The 15,832-nt window shown below is 42.0% G+C and overlaps 1 protein-coding gene across 1 annotated transcript; it reads left to right on the forward strand.

Moving 5' to 3' along the window:
* Window positions 1–5,620: 5,620 nt before the first annotated feature.
* Window positions 5,621–14,342, forward strand: LOC148113216 (vomeronasal type-2 receptor 26-like). Its single transcript, XM_087872371.1, has 5 exons — window positions 5,621–5,706; window positions 6,234–6,360; window positions 7,235–7,344; window positions 7,720–7,823; window positions 13,438–14,342. The coding sequence occupies exons 1-5, from the start codon at window positions 5,621–5,623 to the stop codon at window positions 14,340–14,342; spliced, it is 1,332 nt and encodes a 443-aa protein (XP_087728497.1).
* The last annotated feature ends 1,490 nt before the right edge of the window (window positions 14,343–15,832 follow it).

Consider the following 15,832-nt stretch of genomic DNA (forward strand, 5'->3'; position numbering starts at 1 on the left):
CGCACACAAACAGCATAGGAAAGCTTCCTCTTTTCCCAATTTGCCCATTTGTCTAGCCAATCAGTTATATTTGTGTTGTTTTGATAACAGTCACTTCATCTTGGACTTTTACAGCTGATGACCTTGGGGTGGTGGATCTGTCTCAGGCTTCAAGCCAGCAAACTTGCATTCTTTCATACTCCCTGATACCGCGCCCTTGCACTCCTATGTCTTCCCTCCCCCTCTCCCATTGCTGATTTCTGTTTGTGAGTGGGATTTGCATAGCAAGCTGACCATGACAGGGGTGGGTTCTAAAGTTTTTTACTACCGGTTCTGTGGGTGTGGCTTATTTTGTGGGTGTGGCTTGGAGGTCATGTGACTGGGTGGGCGTGGCTAGCTAGTCATGTGACTGGGTGGCCATGGCTATGTGTATAGGGACTACTCAGAGGGCTGAAAAAAGTCATTTCTGACAGGTCCTCACACTTTTGACTGCTCCTCACACTTATGACCATCCTCACATTTCTGCCCGTGCAGCATTCTTAACAACCATGACACTCATTTCACAACTGCTTCTCTTCACCGTGGTGCTAAGATAGGGCAAAAAAGTAAAACGTGAGGACAGTCGTAAGTTTGAGGACTGGTCAAAAGTGCGAGGAACAGTCAAAAATAACTTTTCAGCCCTCTGAGTAGTCCATATGCACAAAAGGACTACCCAGAGGGCTGAAAAAAGTGATTTCTGACAGGTCTTCACACTTTTGACTGGCCCTCGCACTTTATGCCCATTGTAGCATTCTTAACAACCATGTCACTCATTTCACAACTGCTTCTCTTCATCATGGTGACAAGATAGGGCAAAAAACGTAAAATGTGAGGACAGTCAAAAGTTCGAGGACTGGTCAAAAGTGTGAGGACCAGTCAAAAATAACTTTTTCAGCATAGGGTAGTCTGAGTAGTCCATATGCACAAAAGGATACAGCAATAGAGAGGGATGAAGGAAGGAGAAGAGAGATGAAAGAAGAAAGGAGAGAGAGGGAAGGAAGAGAAGAGAGGAAGGAAGGGAAATTAGAGTAGGAGTGAGGGTAAGAGAGGGAGGAAGAGAGGAGGAGAAGGAGAAAGGAAGAGGAAGTAAGCAGGAAAAGAAGGGGGGGAAGATAAGGTGACCAGATTTTAACATTGGTAAAGAGGGACATTGTGGGCGTGGCTTATTTTGTGGGCGTGGCTAGCTGGTCATGTGACTGGGTGGGCGTGGCTAGCTGGTCATGTGACTGGGTGGGTGTGGCTAGCTGGTCATGTGACCGGGTGGCCATGGCTATGTGTATAGGATAAGGTGAACAGATTTTAACATTGGTAAGAAGGTCACCATTGTGGGCGTGACTTATTGTGTGGGCGTGGCTTGGAGGCCATGTGACTGGGTGGGCGTGGCTAGCTGGTCATGTGACCGGGTGGCCATGGCTAAGTGTATAGGGACTACTCAGAGGGCTGAAAAGTCATTTCTGACAGGTCCTCACACTTTTGACTGGTCCTCACACTTATGACCATCCTCACATTTATGCCCGTGCAGTATTCTTAACAACCATGTCACTCATTTCACAACTGCTTCTCTTCACCATGGTGACAAGATAGGGCAAAAACATAAGATGTGAGGACAGTCATAAGTTCGAGGACTGGTCAAAAGTGTGAGGACCAGTCAAAAATAACTTTTTCAGCCCTCTGAGTAGTCCATATGCATAAAAGGATACAGCAATAGAGAGGGATGAAGGAATGGAAGGGAAATTAAAGTAGGAGTGAGGGTAAGAGAGGGAGAAAGAGAGGAGGAGAAGGACAAAGGAAGAGGATGTAGGGAGGAGAAGAAGAGGGGGGAAGAGAAAGTAAGACGGAAAGAAAGAGAGAGGTGGTAGGTTTGAGGAGAAAGATTGCTGTACAATAAAAAAGATGAAAGGGAAGAAAGCCAACCCCAAACAAATATAAAGATATTAAGATAAAGAATGAATTGTTAAACTTTAAAGAATAAAAGAGAACAAATATGAATAAATAGCAGTAATTAGAAACACACATACAAACATACAATTTATTTCCTTTGAACAGAGTATTTGGCCGGTTCACAAATTTAAACAGTGTTTAGTCACTTCAATTAAATTTACAATTTCTATATTTCCTTTTTGCCATATTTATTCCTCATCTATTTTTTTTAAAAAACCAATATTACCCTTCATCCTCATCTCTAATCTTAATCAAATTCAATTTTTCCCTTCTATTCTATATTATACCCCTTCCCATTGTCATCTATTTTTATATCCATCCTCACATTGGTTAATTATGTAATATTACAGTTGTTTAATACAAATTCAAATTTTAATATAAATCAATTAGTTATATAACTATCTTTTTTGTATATTAATCAATATGAACATGAATATTCCAATTATTTCCATGCAATCCAATTTCTTACAAATCAATTAATTATATTTACCAATAATAATAAACCAAATAATTTCCCCCATATATTCCTCCAAACCACAACTTAACCATTTCTGCTTTCAATACAATATACAATTAATAGTATCTCAATTATTACAATTCCCTAGTTAAATAGAGCTTTTTTTCTTTTGTGTTTTAAAATCTTGAACTCTCCTCTTTTGTCCTAAATTTCCCATTGTTGCACCTACCTTTTTTGGTGAGGAAAAAGAAAAGAAATCGGCCTCTGCCTAATTTTCCACCGTAATAGCCAACATCCTGCTTTACTTTCAAGTTCGTTTTCAGCTTGATTTGCATAAGGAGAAAAAAAAAATCTGCTCCAGCAATTTAGCTCTTTGCAGCAAGCAGCCGAGCCCTGTGCAAAACAGCTGAGAGCAAATCAGCTGAGAATCAGGAGGCAGCTCTAATCAACGGGCTAATTAGCCTATGCTGAAGCTGAAAGGAGTTGTTTTTTCTTGCTGTTTGCTTGCAAGGAGGTAACTGCTGTGAGGCACAGGCCAAAGGGCGGGGGCCAGCCTCCTTGCTACTTAGCACCCCCCTGTCACCCCTTTTTTCCTCTAGCGCCCCCCTGCCGCCCCCCTTGCCTTTTACCGCCCCCCTAAGGCATGGTACCGCCCACTTTGGGAACCACTGGCTTAATTACTTAACTACTTAACAACCGGTTCTACAGAAGTAGAATCCCACCACTGGGTCTACCCATTTATTTTTGCAGGCACCGGTCTACTCATTTGTTTTCTTTTAACACTGATCAGCTGTAGGGCAGCCCTTTGAAGCCCTGTGGCAAGAGTTTAAACAGTTTTTTTCCCTCTAGCCATCAGCTGGGACTCAGGAGGCAGCAATAGATTGGGGGTGGGGCCAAATAAAAGTTAAGAATAATGCGTGGGGGGGGAACCGGTTCAGTGATGTCATATCGTCACCGCTAGCGGCTTGCAGGAATCGGGCCGAACCGGAAGGAACCCACCACCGGACCATGACACTCTGTTTCTTGAACCTTTTACTGTAGTTTTGGTCTCTGGACCTCAGACTTTCCTTGTGGATTTCAGACTTGCCTTCCTGTCTTTGGAATTTTGGATTGTGCTTTGGCTTTGGGAACCTTGGACTCTGTTTTTTGGTTCAGATTTTGGGAGCAGTGTGTCTTGTCCTTATGCCTGGTGGGTCAGCCTGAACCCAGTTGGATTGATGGAATGGGACTACAGACAGGGAATATGAAGTGGAGCTTTGCCAACCCTGTTGGTGAATTCTTGGATGTTGTGTAACTGAGTAATAAACTGACATTAACTAAGACTTCCCTTGTCTGCATGACTTGGGTCAGAACACAAACTGAGATTGTAGCTCCCCATTCAACATCCTACAGGAAGCAGATGAAATCTTGACCACTTAACCTCTTTGAATTATTCACATTCTTTGCCCCTCAAAACACTTCAAAAAGGCTATTGATTTCAGTTGCAACTCACTGTGACTTCTATACAGAAGGCAACAAGGACAATGACCAGAGCATTGCAAGAAGGTCCACTTGCCTGTCTATCAAGACACTCTGCAATACACTTTAGCTTCTCTTGTCCTTTTTCTCTCTGTAGGAGGACATCTGCAGTCCTGGCCATATTCCTTATACATCCTAATATACCAATGGTTTGAGCTCCCTGTAACCTCCACCAAACAACTTTTCTGGCTCCAAGGAGTTGTTAGACAGCTCTCCTGCAGCGTTTAAATTAGACTAATACTTTGAGATCCTTCATCCTGTTTTTTAAAATCTATGGGAGAAGTTAGTTTCTTATTTCATCCCCTGCCATGGGGGTTTAAATAAACCAGTCATTTTATCCAAATGTTGGTACGATTGTTCACTCTTACTAGGGTACAACTGATTGCCATGTGCCACCCTATTTCATTCATACTATCCAAACAAACTGTGGGTCAGACTCCATTTTGGGTTCAGGTGCTCCATTTCAGGTAGGCCAAATTCCACCTGAACCTTGACCCACAAGTCCATCTGCTCCTTGGATCAACAACAGACTTCTGGCGTATGAAGAGAATCTATTGCTGAATGGGTAAGATATCAGTCTTCCCTACAGTTATCAGAATAACAGTAATTCTAAATGTGTCCCCATGGATTTCAACCCAGAAAAATATTCTGAGGCAAAATAAGCTTTTAAAAATAGGCTCTGAGTTTCCTCCTCCTGAAAAGGCAACTCCTGGCTTTGGTGAGACTCAGCTGGTCTTGGTTTTCTCTTTGGTCACAGACCAAGGATGGGTAAGGGGAAGCACAGATGATGTAAATTTGCCCTGGGACCATCCAGGTGGCATCGTCTCTCTCTCTCTCTCTCTCTCTCTCTCTCTCTCTCTCTCTCTCGTGCTGAAACTCTGGAGTGATTTCAAGGGCTACCTGCAGTTCAACTGCTGCACAAACCTTCTGATTTCTGATCTAGGAGGGGAGGGGACAAGAATGGCCGGGCTGCCTCTCCTCCTCCTGCTGCTGCTCTTCTGGCTCCTGCCTCCAACTTCTGCAAAGAGGATGCCAACCAAATGTGTGTTCACAGATCCTTTCCAGAATCAGAAAAAATGGGATTATTGCAAGTGTGGTGACCTCATTATTGGTGGAAATTTGCTCCTGGTAACTATTGTTTCATCCGGTATCCCAGACTTTCAAAAAAACCCATATCAGCTTCCTTTCAGGATTTCGTAAGTTTCTCCTGGTGGGAAAGATGTAAAGAATTCTTTGGTTTGTTTTCGGTTCAGGGACTCCTTCTAGAATATTGGTTCTAGTGATACTTACAATCTCCTGCTTTTTGCTTTTCTCAATGAAGAGGCAAACTTCTCCGTCTTTCCACAACTCTTCATCAGGAAGATGATAAACAACATAAAATGTAAGGAGGGACAATATGATAGAAACTGAGGCATCCTTGGTGTTCTCTGAGCTTGCTTGTTTCCTTGCAAACTTTTCATTACCAAAACTAGGTAACACCCTAATAATGTGAACTAGTTTGGGTAATGAAACATCAGCAAGAAAACAACCAAGCTCTGAGAGCATCAAAGACCCTTCAGTTCAACCCTGAGCTACAAATATTCTCCTTTATTGGTGCTTTAGAAACTGCACTGGCCTAGTGAAGAAGTTGATTTATAATATTAATTTGGACAGAAAATTATAGTGGAAAACTCATACTTTTCCAGTATGGGATACAAGAAAAAACCCAAAAAACAAATTCAGTTTCGGAATCAGCAGAGCTCAGGACTGTTGGCCTTCAAGAAACTGATGCTGTGACCCCAGTTGGAGTCTTGTGCTGAGCAATGCTTAGCAGAGCTGAACTAGATGCTCAAAGAGAGGCTGGAATTAATTCGGGTGCTGGAGGAGAAGTTAAGAAGGGTGACATTCACTCGAGCAAAGTGTAGAAGGGCAGAACAATAGAGGAGTACATAAGGATCCATGAAATGGAGGGACAGGTTTTTCTTCTTTCTGACAAAGGCGTTCCACTTTAATGAAAGGACAACTTTAAAGAAATCTCATTTGTACTTTGGACTTGCTGCTTCATGCAAAATACAAAAATGGGAGGCAAGGCAAACTCCATCTCACACACTCACCATCTTTTCTGTAATGTTCCCCAATGTTTTTCTCCCTATAGACCCTTAACCAAGAATTACCAACACTTCATGGCTTTGGTGTTTGCAGTCAAACAGGTCAACAAGGATCTGGTCCTCCTGCCCAACATCACCCTTGGCTTCCACATCTATGACAATCACCAGATTGAGTTGAAGATTTCCATAATCTGTCTCTCCCTGCTCTCCAGAAAAAGCCAAATGGTTCCAGGTTACAAAAGTGACTGGAAGAACCCTCTGCTCTCTGTCATTGGAGCTGACAACCCCACATCCTCAAGGCAGATGGCCTCCGTCTTCAGCATCTACAAGGTCCCACAGGTAAAGAGGCTCCTTTAGATAGACTTATGGAGTAGACAAATAAAAAAAACCACACACAACTGAAGCCAAAGATGGAACCAGAGGTTTTTAGCAGGGTTACATCAGGGGTCTGTGATTTAGAGAATTCATGATACAGTTGAATTCATTATTATACACTGCTCACAAAAATAAAGGGAACACAAGCAGAAGACATCCGAGATCTGAATGAATGACATAGCCTTATTAAATACTTTGTTCGCTACATACAGTAGTTTTGTGTTCCCTTTAGTTGTCTGAGCAGTGTATAAACTACTATATGTAAAGAACAAAGTATTTAATAAGGCTATTTCATTCATTCATTCAGATCTCGGATGTCTTCTGCTTGTGTTCCCTTTATTTTTGTGAGCAGTATATTTTATGTTTTGCTTTATATATCTCCAAAGAGATAATGAGATAATTCTGAATTGCCATATTTGCCAAGAGAAATGTCTTCCTAATTTATTCTTCATTAAAGTTTAGTAAACCTTTCTGTGCACTTTATTCTCTGTATCAGGTTGATAGTTTGTTCCCTTGGCATCTCACCTCTTACAACCAGGCAAAATATGAAATTATGGGAAGAAGCTTCAGCTTGTCTCTTAAAGTGAGTCAGCTGGTTGGTAGGGCAATCAACCACACAGTGGTGACCCCTAAAGTTTAAGGGGTTTAAACCCACTTTATGGTTAAGTCACCATAAAACTTAACTTTGTTTTTGAAAGAAGAATCTCACTTTCCCCAGCTTGGTGTTGGCTTTGAGTTCACTCAAGGAGAAAGAGCAGTTTATCCTTCCTTCTTCCGGATTAATCCCAGTGAATTTTCTGAGTATGAGGGTTTAGTCCAGCTCCTTCTGTACTTCCAGTGGAACTGGGTTGGGCTTCTGGCCTCTGAAAATGATGATGGAGAACATTTCGTCTCATCTATCTTGCCAATGCTGAAGGCGAAGGAGATCTGCCTGGCCTTCAATGACAAGTACAAGTTTGATGCTGATGCTTTTACAGAATTGAAAATGCTTCGTCTTTTCAAAACTTTGTCTAGCACTGAAGTGATTATTCTATTTGGAGACTCCCATAGTATTGCAAATGTACTGGTGGCATTGTATTTTCATGAAGATTTAACAAAGAAACCATTTTTGAAAGTTTGGATCTTAACTTCTCATTGGAAAGTTAACGTGATAGGTTCTCAGGGGATACTGAAAGATATCAAGCGCTTCCATGGAGCTCTGCATTTTAGGGACCACACGCCTGGTGTCCCAGAATTCAGCCATTTCCTCCTGTCTTTAGACCCATTGAACCCACAAGGGGACCCCTTTCTCCCACTATGGTGGCAATGGGTCTTTGGCTGCAGGTTCCACCAGGTACCTCAGAATAAGAACGTACAGAAAAAACAATGTACAGGAAAGGAGAATTTACAGAATGTGCCAACTTACATCTTTGATACAAGAATGACAGGTGAAAGTTACAACATCCACAATGCCGCTTATGCTGTGGCCCATGCGTTACATGCAATGGATGGATCAGGAGGGCGACCAACTAGGTTGAGGCTTGGAAACAGGATCTCAAATGCCCAATCATGGCAGGTAATCTATAGGACTTTTTATTTAATCCACAGATCCTTAGAGAGGAAACTTCCCATATGTATTTCCTGAATTACTGATTTGTAATTGTAACATGTGACTGAATTTGTATTTGTAATTGTGATGGGTTTGCTACCATATGCTTGCATTTCAGAACAGTTTAAGACAGCAGTTGTTAAAAAATAATATCAGTAAAGTGTGAGATTTTATTGGAAAGGGGTAAAGGAGGGAAGGAGAAAACCAGTTGTCCATAAGCTCTCTAGAGGAATGATGTTCTTATAAGGTCCTGAATGTTCTTCAATGGTTACCTGAGTTTGAGAGGGTGACAAATCCATGCGGGAGGTGTCAGCTCTGAGCAAGATGAAAATTTGGATGCTTCAACAAATTGACATGTCCTAGTGGGCCCATTTGCAGAACCGCCTCAGTTTCCCTCAGTATGTAGCCTGAATCCAACCTGTAAAAAGTCAGTCATCATCAACCCAATTCCTTTTAACTTTGGTTCATATTTCTGTGGCTTAGCATTCTGTGTGACTCTGTGCCACTTGTTTAATTTGCCATGTGTTCAATTGCTCTGCTTGTTGAGTGAAAGCAGAATCTGTCAACCTCAGCACATCCAGTAGCACTCAAAGTGAACATAATGGATGACTGGCCTGAAATCCCTCAGACTTTTCAAAAGATTTCAAACATTGGGCCTCTCTTGACAGTGAGATGACAAACCAGAGCTGGGCTTTCCTTACACAAAACCCCTCAAGATTCCTGCATTCTTCTCTCTTTAACCATCAGCTGGAGAAAGTCAATGGGATTGTCAACTGTTGGGATAGAAATTATTTCATCATTCCTAAAATGCATTTCTCATTTATAACACGGTGGACTAAAGCAAGTGTTTTAATATGTATATATTTAAAATGTATAAATCATTAGCTCTGCAACCAAACAAGACCAACACAGACTTCAACTAATAATTAGAACTGTGGGAAAAAAATTGCTACCAGCCTGCCTTCCACTGAGGACTTGTATACTGCATGAGTCAAAAAGAGGGCTGTGAAAATATTTACAGACTCCTCACATCCTGGACATAAATTGTTTCAAGTCCTACCCTTAAAACAATGTTATAGAGCTGGGATGGCGAACCTATGGCACGTGTGCCACAGGTGGCATGCGTAGCCATATCAGTGGGCACGCCAGCTCAGCTCTGGTGCACATGCATGCACTGGCCAGCTGATTTTCAGGCCTTCTGGGCCCAACAGAAGTAGGGAAACAGTCTGTTTCCTGCCTCTGGAGGGCCTGGGGGTGGTGGGAAGGCCCGTTTTTCTTTCTCACCTGGCTCCAGATCCTCTCTATGCATCTGGAGAGGGTGAAAACAGCCTTCCCCACCCACTTGGAGGCCCTCTGGAGGCCTGAAATGGCCCATTTCCCAACTCCCGGTGGGACAGGAAGTGACTTTTTTGCTGTCCCCAGCCTCCAGAGTCTCTGGAGGCTGGGGACAGCAAAAAACATTTCTTCCTGTCCAACTGGGAGTTGGGAAATGGGCCATTTCAGGCCTCCAGAGGGCCTCCAAGTGGGTGGGGAAGGCTGTTTTTGCCCTCCCCAGATGCATAGAGAAGATCTGGAGCCAGGTGAGAAAGAAAAACGGGCCTACCGGGCCACCGTGTGCCAGGAGCAGGGAGGAGGGGGTTTGCATGCTCATGCGCAGGGTGGGGTGCATAGAATTATGGGTGTGGGCACGTGCATGCGTGAACCTCCCCTGCCCCCTCTTCCTGGCACGTGATGGAAAAAAGGTTAGCCATCACTGTTATAGAGCATTGCACACCAGAACAACTAGACGCAAGGATGGTTTTTAATTTAATTTAATTTTAATTTAATTTAATTTCGAATTTATATACCGCCCTTCTCCCTGAGGACTCAGGGCGGTGTACAGCCAAGATAAAAAACATAGAATACAAATATTAAAACATTTAAAAATATATATAAAATTTGGCCCAAAAAATTAAAAATCGCAGACTAATTAAAAGGATTTAAAAATTTTAAAATTTCTTCTTAAGCCAACCCGGCTTGCTGAATGCCATCACTCTGTTAAACAACTAATTCTCACAACACTGTCAAACTATTTATTAAGACTGTATTACTATTATTCTTCTCATCCTTCCTATTACCTATCTCCTCCTACTTATGACTATAACCTTGTTGCTTGTATCTTTAAGATTGATATTGTTTTATTTAGTTTATTTAGTTTCCTAGTATGATTTAATTCTTATTTAGTATCATATGACTATCACTAAGTGTTGTATCTTATGATTCTTCTGGCTGGAAGAGTTGGGGGTGGGAGGCACCGTATTGCCTCCTTTCTCTCTGACCGGTCGCAGTTTGTGTTGGCAGGGGGACAGAGGTCGACCTCGAGGCCTCTCGTCTGTGGAGTGCCGCAGGGATCGGTCCTCTCGCCCCTTCTGTTCAACATTTATGTGAAGCCGCTGGGCGAGATTATCCGTGGCTTCGGGGTGAGATACCATCAGTACGCTGATGACACCCAGCTGTACATCTCCATCCCAGGCCACCCCAACGATGCCCTTGAAGTGATGTCTCAGTGCCTGGAGGTTGTGCGGATCTGGATGGGGAGGAACAGGCTCAGGCTCAACCCTTCCAAGACTGAGTGGCTGTGGCTCCCGGCATCCCGATATAGTCAGTTGACTCCATCACTGACTATTGGGGGCGAGTCCTTGGCCCCCACAGAAAGGGCTCGCAATCTGGGAGTCCTCCTGGATATGCAGCTGTCCTTGGAGGAACATCTGACGGCTATAACCAGGGGGACCTTTTATCAGGTTCGCCTGATTCGCCAGTTGTGGCCCTTTCTTGATCGGGATTCCCTATGCACAGTCACTCACGCCCTCGTCACCTCTCACCTTGACTACTGCAATGCTCTCTACATGGGGCTCCCCTTGAGGGGCACCCGGAGGCTCCAGCTGGTCCAGAATGCAGCAGCGCGGGTAATGATGGGAGCAGCATGGCGCTCCCATGTAACACCGCTCCTGCGCGAGCTGCACTGGCTCCCGGTGGTCTTCCGGGTGCGCTTCAAGGTGTTGGTTATCACCTTTAAAGTGCTCCATGGCATAGGGCCTAGTTATCTCCGAGACCGCCTGCTGCTACCGATGACCTCCCAGCGACCCGTGCGCTCCCACAGAGAGGGCCTCCTCAGGGTGCCATCAGCCAAACAATGTAGGCTGGTGACCCCCAGGGGGAGAGCCTTCTCTGTGGGGGCACCTACCCTCTGGAATCAGTTGCCCCCAGAGATAAGGAGAATCCAAGACCTAAGTGCCTTCCGCCGTGCCCTTAAAACCCACTTTTTCCAGCAAGCCGGGCTGGCTTAGGAAGAAATTTTTTAAAATTTTTAAATGTTTAATTGGTTTGTGGTTTTTTAAATTTTGGGCCAAATTTATATAGATTTTAATTGTTTTTAATATTTGTATTTCATGTTTTTAATTCTGGCTGTGCACCGCCCTGAGTCCTCAGGGAGAAGGGCGGTATATAAATTGAAAAATAAAATAAAAATAAATAAAATAAAATAAATTCTTGATGAATGTATTTTTGATGTACATTTGAGAGCTTATGCGCCAAAGAAATTCCTTGTTTGTCCAATCACACTTGGCCAATAAAGAATTCTATTCTATTCTATTCTATTCTATTCTATTCTATTCTATTCTATTCTATTCTATTCTATTCTATTCTATTCTATTCTATTCTATTCTATTCTATTCCATTCCATATTCTATTCCATAAAACAATACAATGAAATTCTAAATGTGGAATTAAAATATTTGTATGTAGGAATCATTTAGTAAAGCTGGAGTTGAAGAAGCCACAATAGAAATGCCCAATGATAAAGAGAATCATTTGTGGTATTGGGAAATGAATGAAATATTTGGTGTTATCCTTGATTGCTCGGATCAAGCAATCAAGGATAACACCTTGTTTAGTTTTTCAGACATGCACTTATCTCCTAAGAAGAGGGCCATCACAGAATGATAGAAGCCATGATGTCTCATTCGTGTCTTTCAGACAAGTATTCCAATGTTTGATGGTCTCTTTTCTTTCAGATTCTCCCCTATTTGAGAAAAGTCCAATTCAACAATAGTGCTGGAGATGAAATCTCCTTCTCAGAAAATGGACTGGGATCTGGTGGTTATGATCTTCTCAACTGGGTTCTCCTGCCCAATCAATCTTTTGTTCCCATGAAAGTTGGGCAAATCGATCCTAAGGCTCCCCTAGGCCAGGATTTCATCATTAACTCAAATGCAATCATCTGGGCCACAAAGGTGAGCTGGAAGGAATTGTTCTAGGGGAAGTTTCATTTTCTCCTGGACATGCAGAACATCTTTCTAATTAAAAAAAACAGGTCTATTAAATCAGAAAACAAGATAGCTGTTTGATGGAAAACCTGCATTGTACGTAAAACATTTGAGGACTGATATGTGTTAGTTGTCAAAGAACTGGGATTGGGAAGAACGTCTACTGAAGTCTGCAATTAGAGCAGACAACAGTAATTTCTAGGGGTCATTCATGTACAGTTGCATCACCATGATTCTTTGTTTTAGAAAAGGTGGACCCCAGTTTCACTAGCCTTTCTTTGTATGCCACATTCCCAATTCCAATCTCAACATCTATTGGTGGGTCAGGAGTGCCATTGGCTCAAATTCTCCAGGAGATGTTCTTGGTAGATCCTGGTGAACCATTTCTGAAGATGGACTTAGAATGTGGACATAAATAAAGGAAGCATGTTTATTGCTTAGGCTATCTCATACATTTCTCTTTTAGAAGGTGGTCTTTGCCAGATGTGGCATGAAGAGGTGCCATGCAGGAGAGAGGAGAAAAGTTCCAGAGGGCAAGCAAGTATGCTGCTACCAATGTGACCCTTGTCCAGAAGGGACCATTTCTAATCAGACAGGTAGATCACATTTAAATGTAGATCCATGAGGATCTCAGAAGTCATTCAGTATAAACAAATATCAATTTTGTTGATATTCTGGTAGATAGACGTATTTCAAAATATTCATGCTTTTCAGCAGGACCTCTGATTTTATGGATCTAAATTTTCCTGCCCCCCTGACCACAATTTTTGCTTCTCAGTAATTTAATGCAAAGTAGTTTCATGGCAGAATTCATAGGTTCCTTCTCTTAAGAGCCACCAGAAAATCCAGCTACCAATCTTTTCATGAAGGAGGGGAGGGTGAGGTTCAATTTTTATTATTTTGCTTCTTCTGTCAGCATTATCAGTCTCTCAGGAAATTCATAGACCAGTTGGAGAAAGAGAAGATTGATCTAGCTATGTCTGCCTGCCCTTCTCTGCTAAAAAAGACTGAATGAGCAAATGCAAAATATAAAGCAAAGAAATTGAGCCCAAGAGCTGAAAGGCTAATGTGTCCTCAAGGTTATCAGTATTAAAGGATGATTAGCCCTTTTTGACACACCATAAAATGAAAACTGACTCTTGATTTCAGATGCAGCTTGCTGTGATCCCTGCCCAGAAGACCAATATCCCAACAAGGACAAGGACAACTGCATTGCCAAGAAACTCCACTTCCTTTCCTATCAAGACACCCTGGGATACACTTTGGCTTCTCTCACTCTTTCTCTATCTATGATCACGCTGACAATTCTGGCAATTTTTCTTAAACATCATGACACACCAATCGTCAAGGCCAACAACCGAGATCTCAGCTACATCCTCCTGGTCTCCCTCCTGCTCTGCTTCCTCTGCTCCTTCCTCTTCATTGGTCGACCCAGGAGGCTCACCTGTCTCTTCCGGCAAACTGTCTTTGCCATTCTCTTTTCCCTTGCAGTTTCATCTGTCTTGGCAAAAACTGTCATGGTGGTTCTGGCCTTCATGGCTAGTAAGCCAGGAAACAAGACAAGGAAACTCTTAGGAAAACCTCTGACCAACTCCATTGTCTTAGCCTGTCCCCTAATCCAAACAGTTCTTTGTGCCAGCTGGCTGATAACCTCTCCCCCATTTCCCAACTTGGACTTCCACTCGTTAATTGGAGAAACCATCTTGGAATGCCAGGAAGGCTCAGCTTTAATGTTTTATTCTGTCCTTGGCTATTTAGGGCTTTTGGCCCTCATGAGTTTCACAGTGGCCTTTTTGGCTAGGAAATTGCCTGACAGCTTTAATGAAGCCAAGTTCATTACTTTTAGCATGCTGGTCTTCTGCAGTGTTTGGATCACCTTCCTCCCCACCTACTTGAGCACCAAAGGGAAGTCCATGGTGGCCGTGGAGATCTTCTCCATCTTGGCCTCTGGGGCTGGTCTCCTGGCTTGCATCTTTTTCCCCAAATGCTTCATTATCCTACTTAAACCCCATCTGAATTGTAGGGAAAATATAATGAGGCACAAGAATCTCTGATTTATATCAGAATTGGAAACTTTGATTTTGACTTGGGGCTTTTTTGTATTTAATCTGATTTTTTAAAAAATGATGAAATGAGAGAAGGGTTTTTCTATGAAATAAAATAGTGATGTGAACCATCACAAAATATCTTTGTTAATCTGGGACAATAACCCACCCTTTTATTTTTCTTTAACATCTGTTCTCTCCAGATCCAATGATCACCTTGGAAATAAATGTGGATATTAAAAAATATTTATATTACTCTCCAAAAGGACACTTTCCCACTTTATTTATTTTAATCAATAGTATCTAACAAAATACGTTGGGGTGCATTCAGTATAATTATTTTTAAGCACGTTCAATCACTGAGGCTTTGCTGAATTACTTTTTCATACAAATGATTAATATTTTTTTTTAAAAAATTCTAGATAAGCCACATTGTTTTTCTATTAATTTAAAAAGATTTTATGAATAAATAAATAATATGGATATTGATGATATTTTCCTGCCCCTGCTATTCTTACTATTTTTATTGTTATATCAATGTATAAAATATGAAGAAAAAACCTCCTACCTGAGCTTCCTGGCTCTCATCAGTTTTATGGTGGCCTTTTTGGCTAGGAAATTACCTGACAGCTTTAATTAAGCCAAGTTCATTACTTTCAGCATGCTGGTCTTTTGCAGTGTTTGGATCTCATTCCTTCCCACTTACCTGAGCACCAAAGGGAAGTCCATGGTGGCCGTGCAGATCTTCTCCATCTTGGCCTCTGGGGCTGGTCTCCTGGCTTGTATCTTTTTCCCCAAATGCTTCATTATTCTATTAAGGCCCCATCTTAACTGTAGGGAAAATATGATACGGAACAAGAATCTCTAACAGATGCACATGTGGGAGGCATGTTTAATGTCTAATGACTTTTCTAAAACCTGATAACAGAGAAAGTGAACATTTCCATTGAATAATGCCTTATTACATGTTATAATTGATTACAATAAGAGTCACTTTTTTGAGGTGGATAGATATAGAAATTGAATAAGTAAATGAAGTAAAGTAAATAAACCTTTTATCAGCAATAAATAAACTTTTTATCAGCAACAATCATGCAACCATTTCATCCTATGCCTTCCAGTTGTCCATATGGAGTCCTGGTGCCCTATGTAAAAAGAAAGATTTCTGTTAAATATATTTGATCTTTTTGGCGTACAACTGATTGTCAATTGCCACCATGCCCCATGAACACTTATACTATTCAAAGAAACTATGGAGGAGGTCAGACTCCTTCTTGTGTGCACATGCAGATGATACTAAGATGGCAGGAATAGATGACAGGCTGAAGATCCAGATGGATCTTGACAGACTTGAACCCTGGACCCTATCGAACAAAATGAAATTCAATGTAGAGAAAGATAAAGTCTTACACTTAGGCAAGAAAAACCAAAAACACACCTATAGACTGGGGAAAACCAGGCTTAGTGGCAGTGACTGTGAGAGGGATCCTGGAATCTTA

Source organism: Pantherophis guttatus, chromosome 6 (genome assembly GCF_059756535.1).
Source record: "Pantherophis guttatus breed Tessera chromosome 6, ASM5975653v1, whole genome shotgun sequence".
NCBI classification, from domain to species: domain Eukaryota; kingdom Metazoa; phylum Chordata; class Lepidosauria; order Squamata; family Colubridae; genus Pantherophis; species Pantherophis guttatus.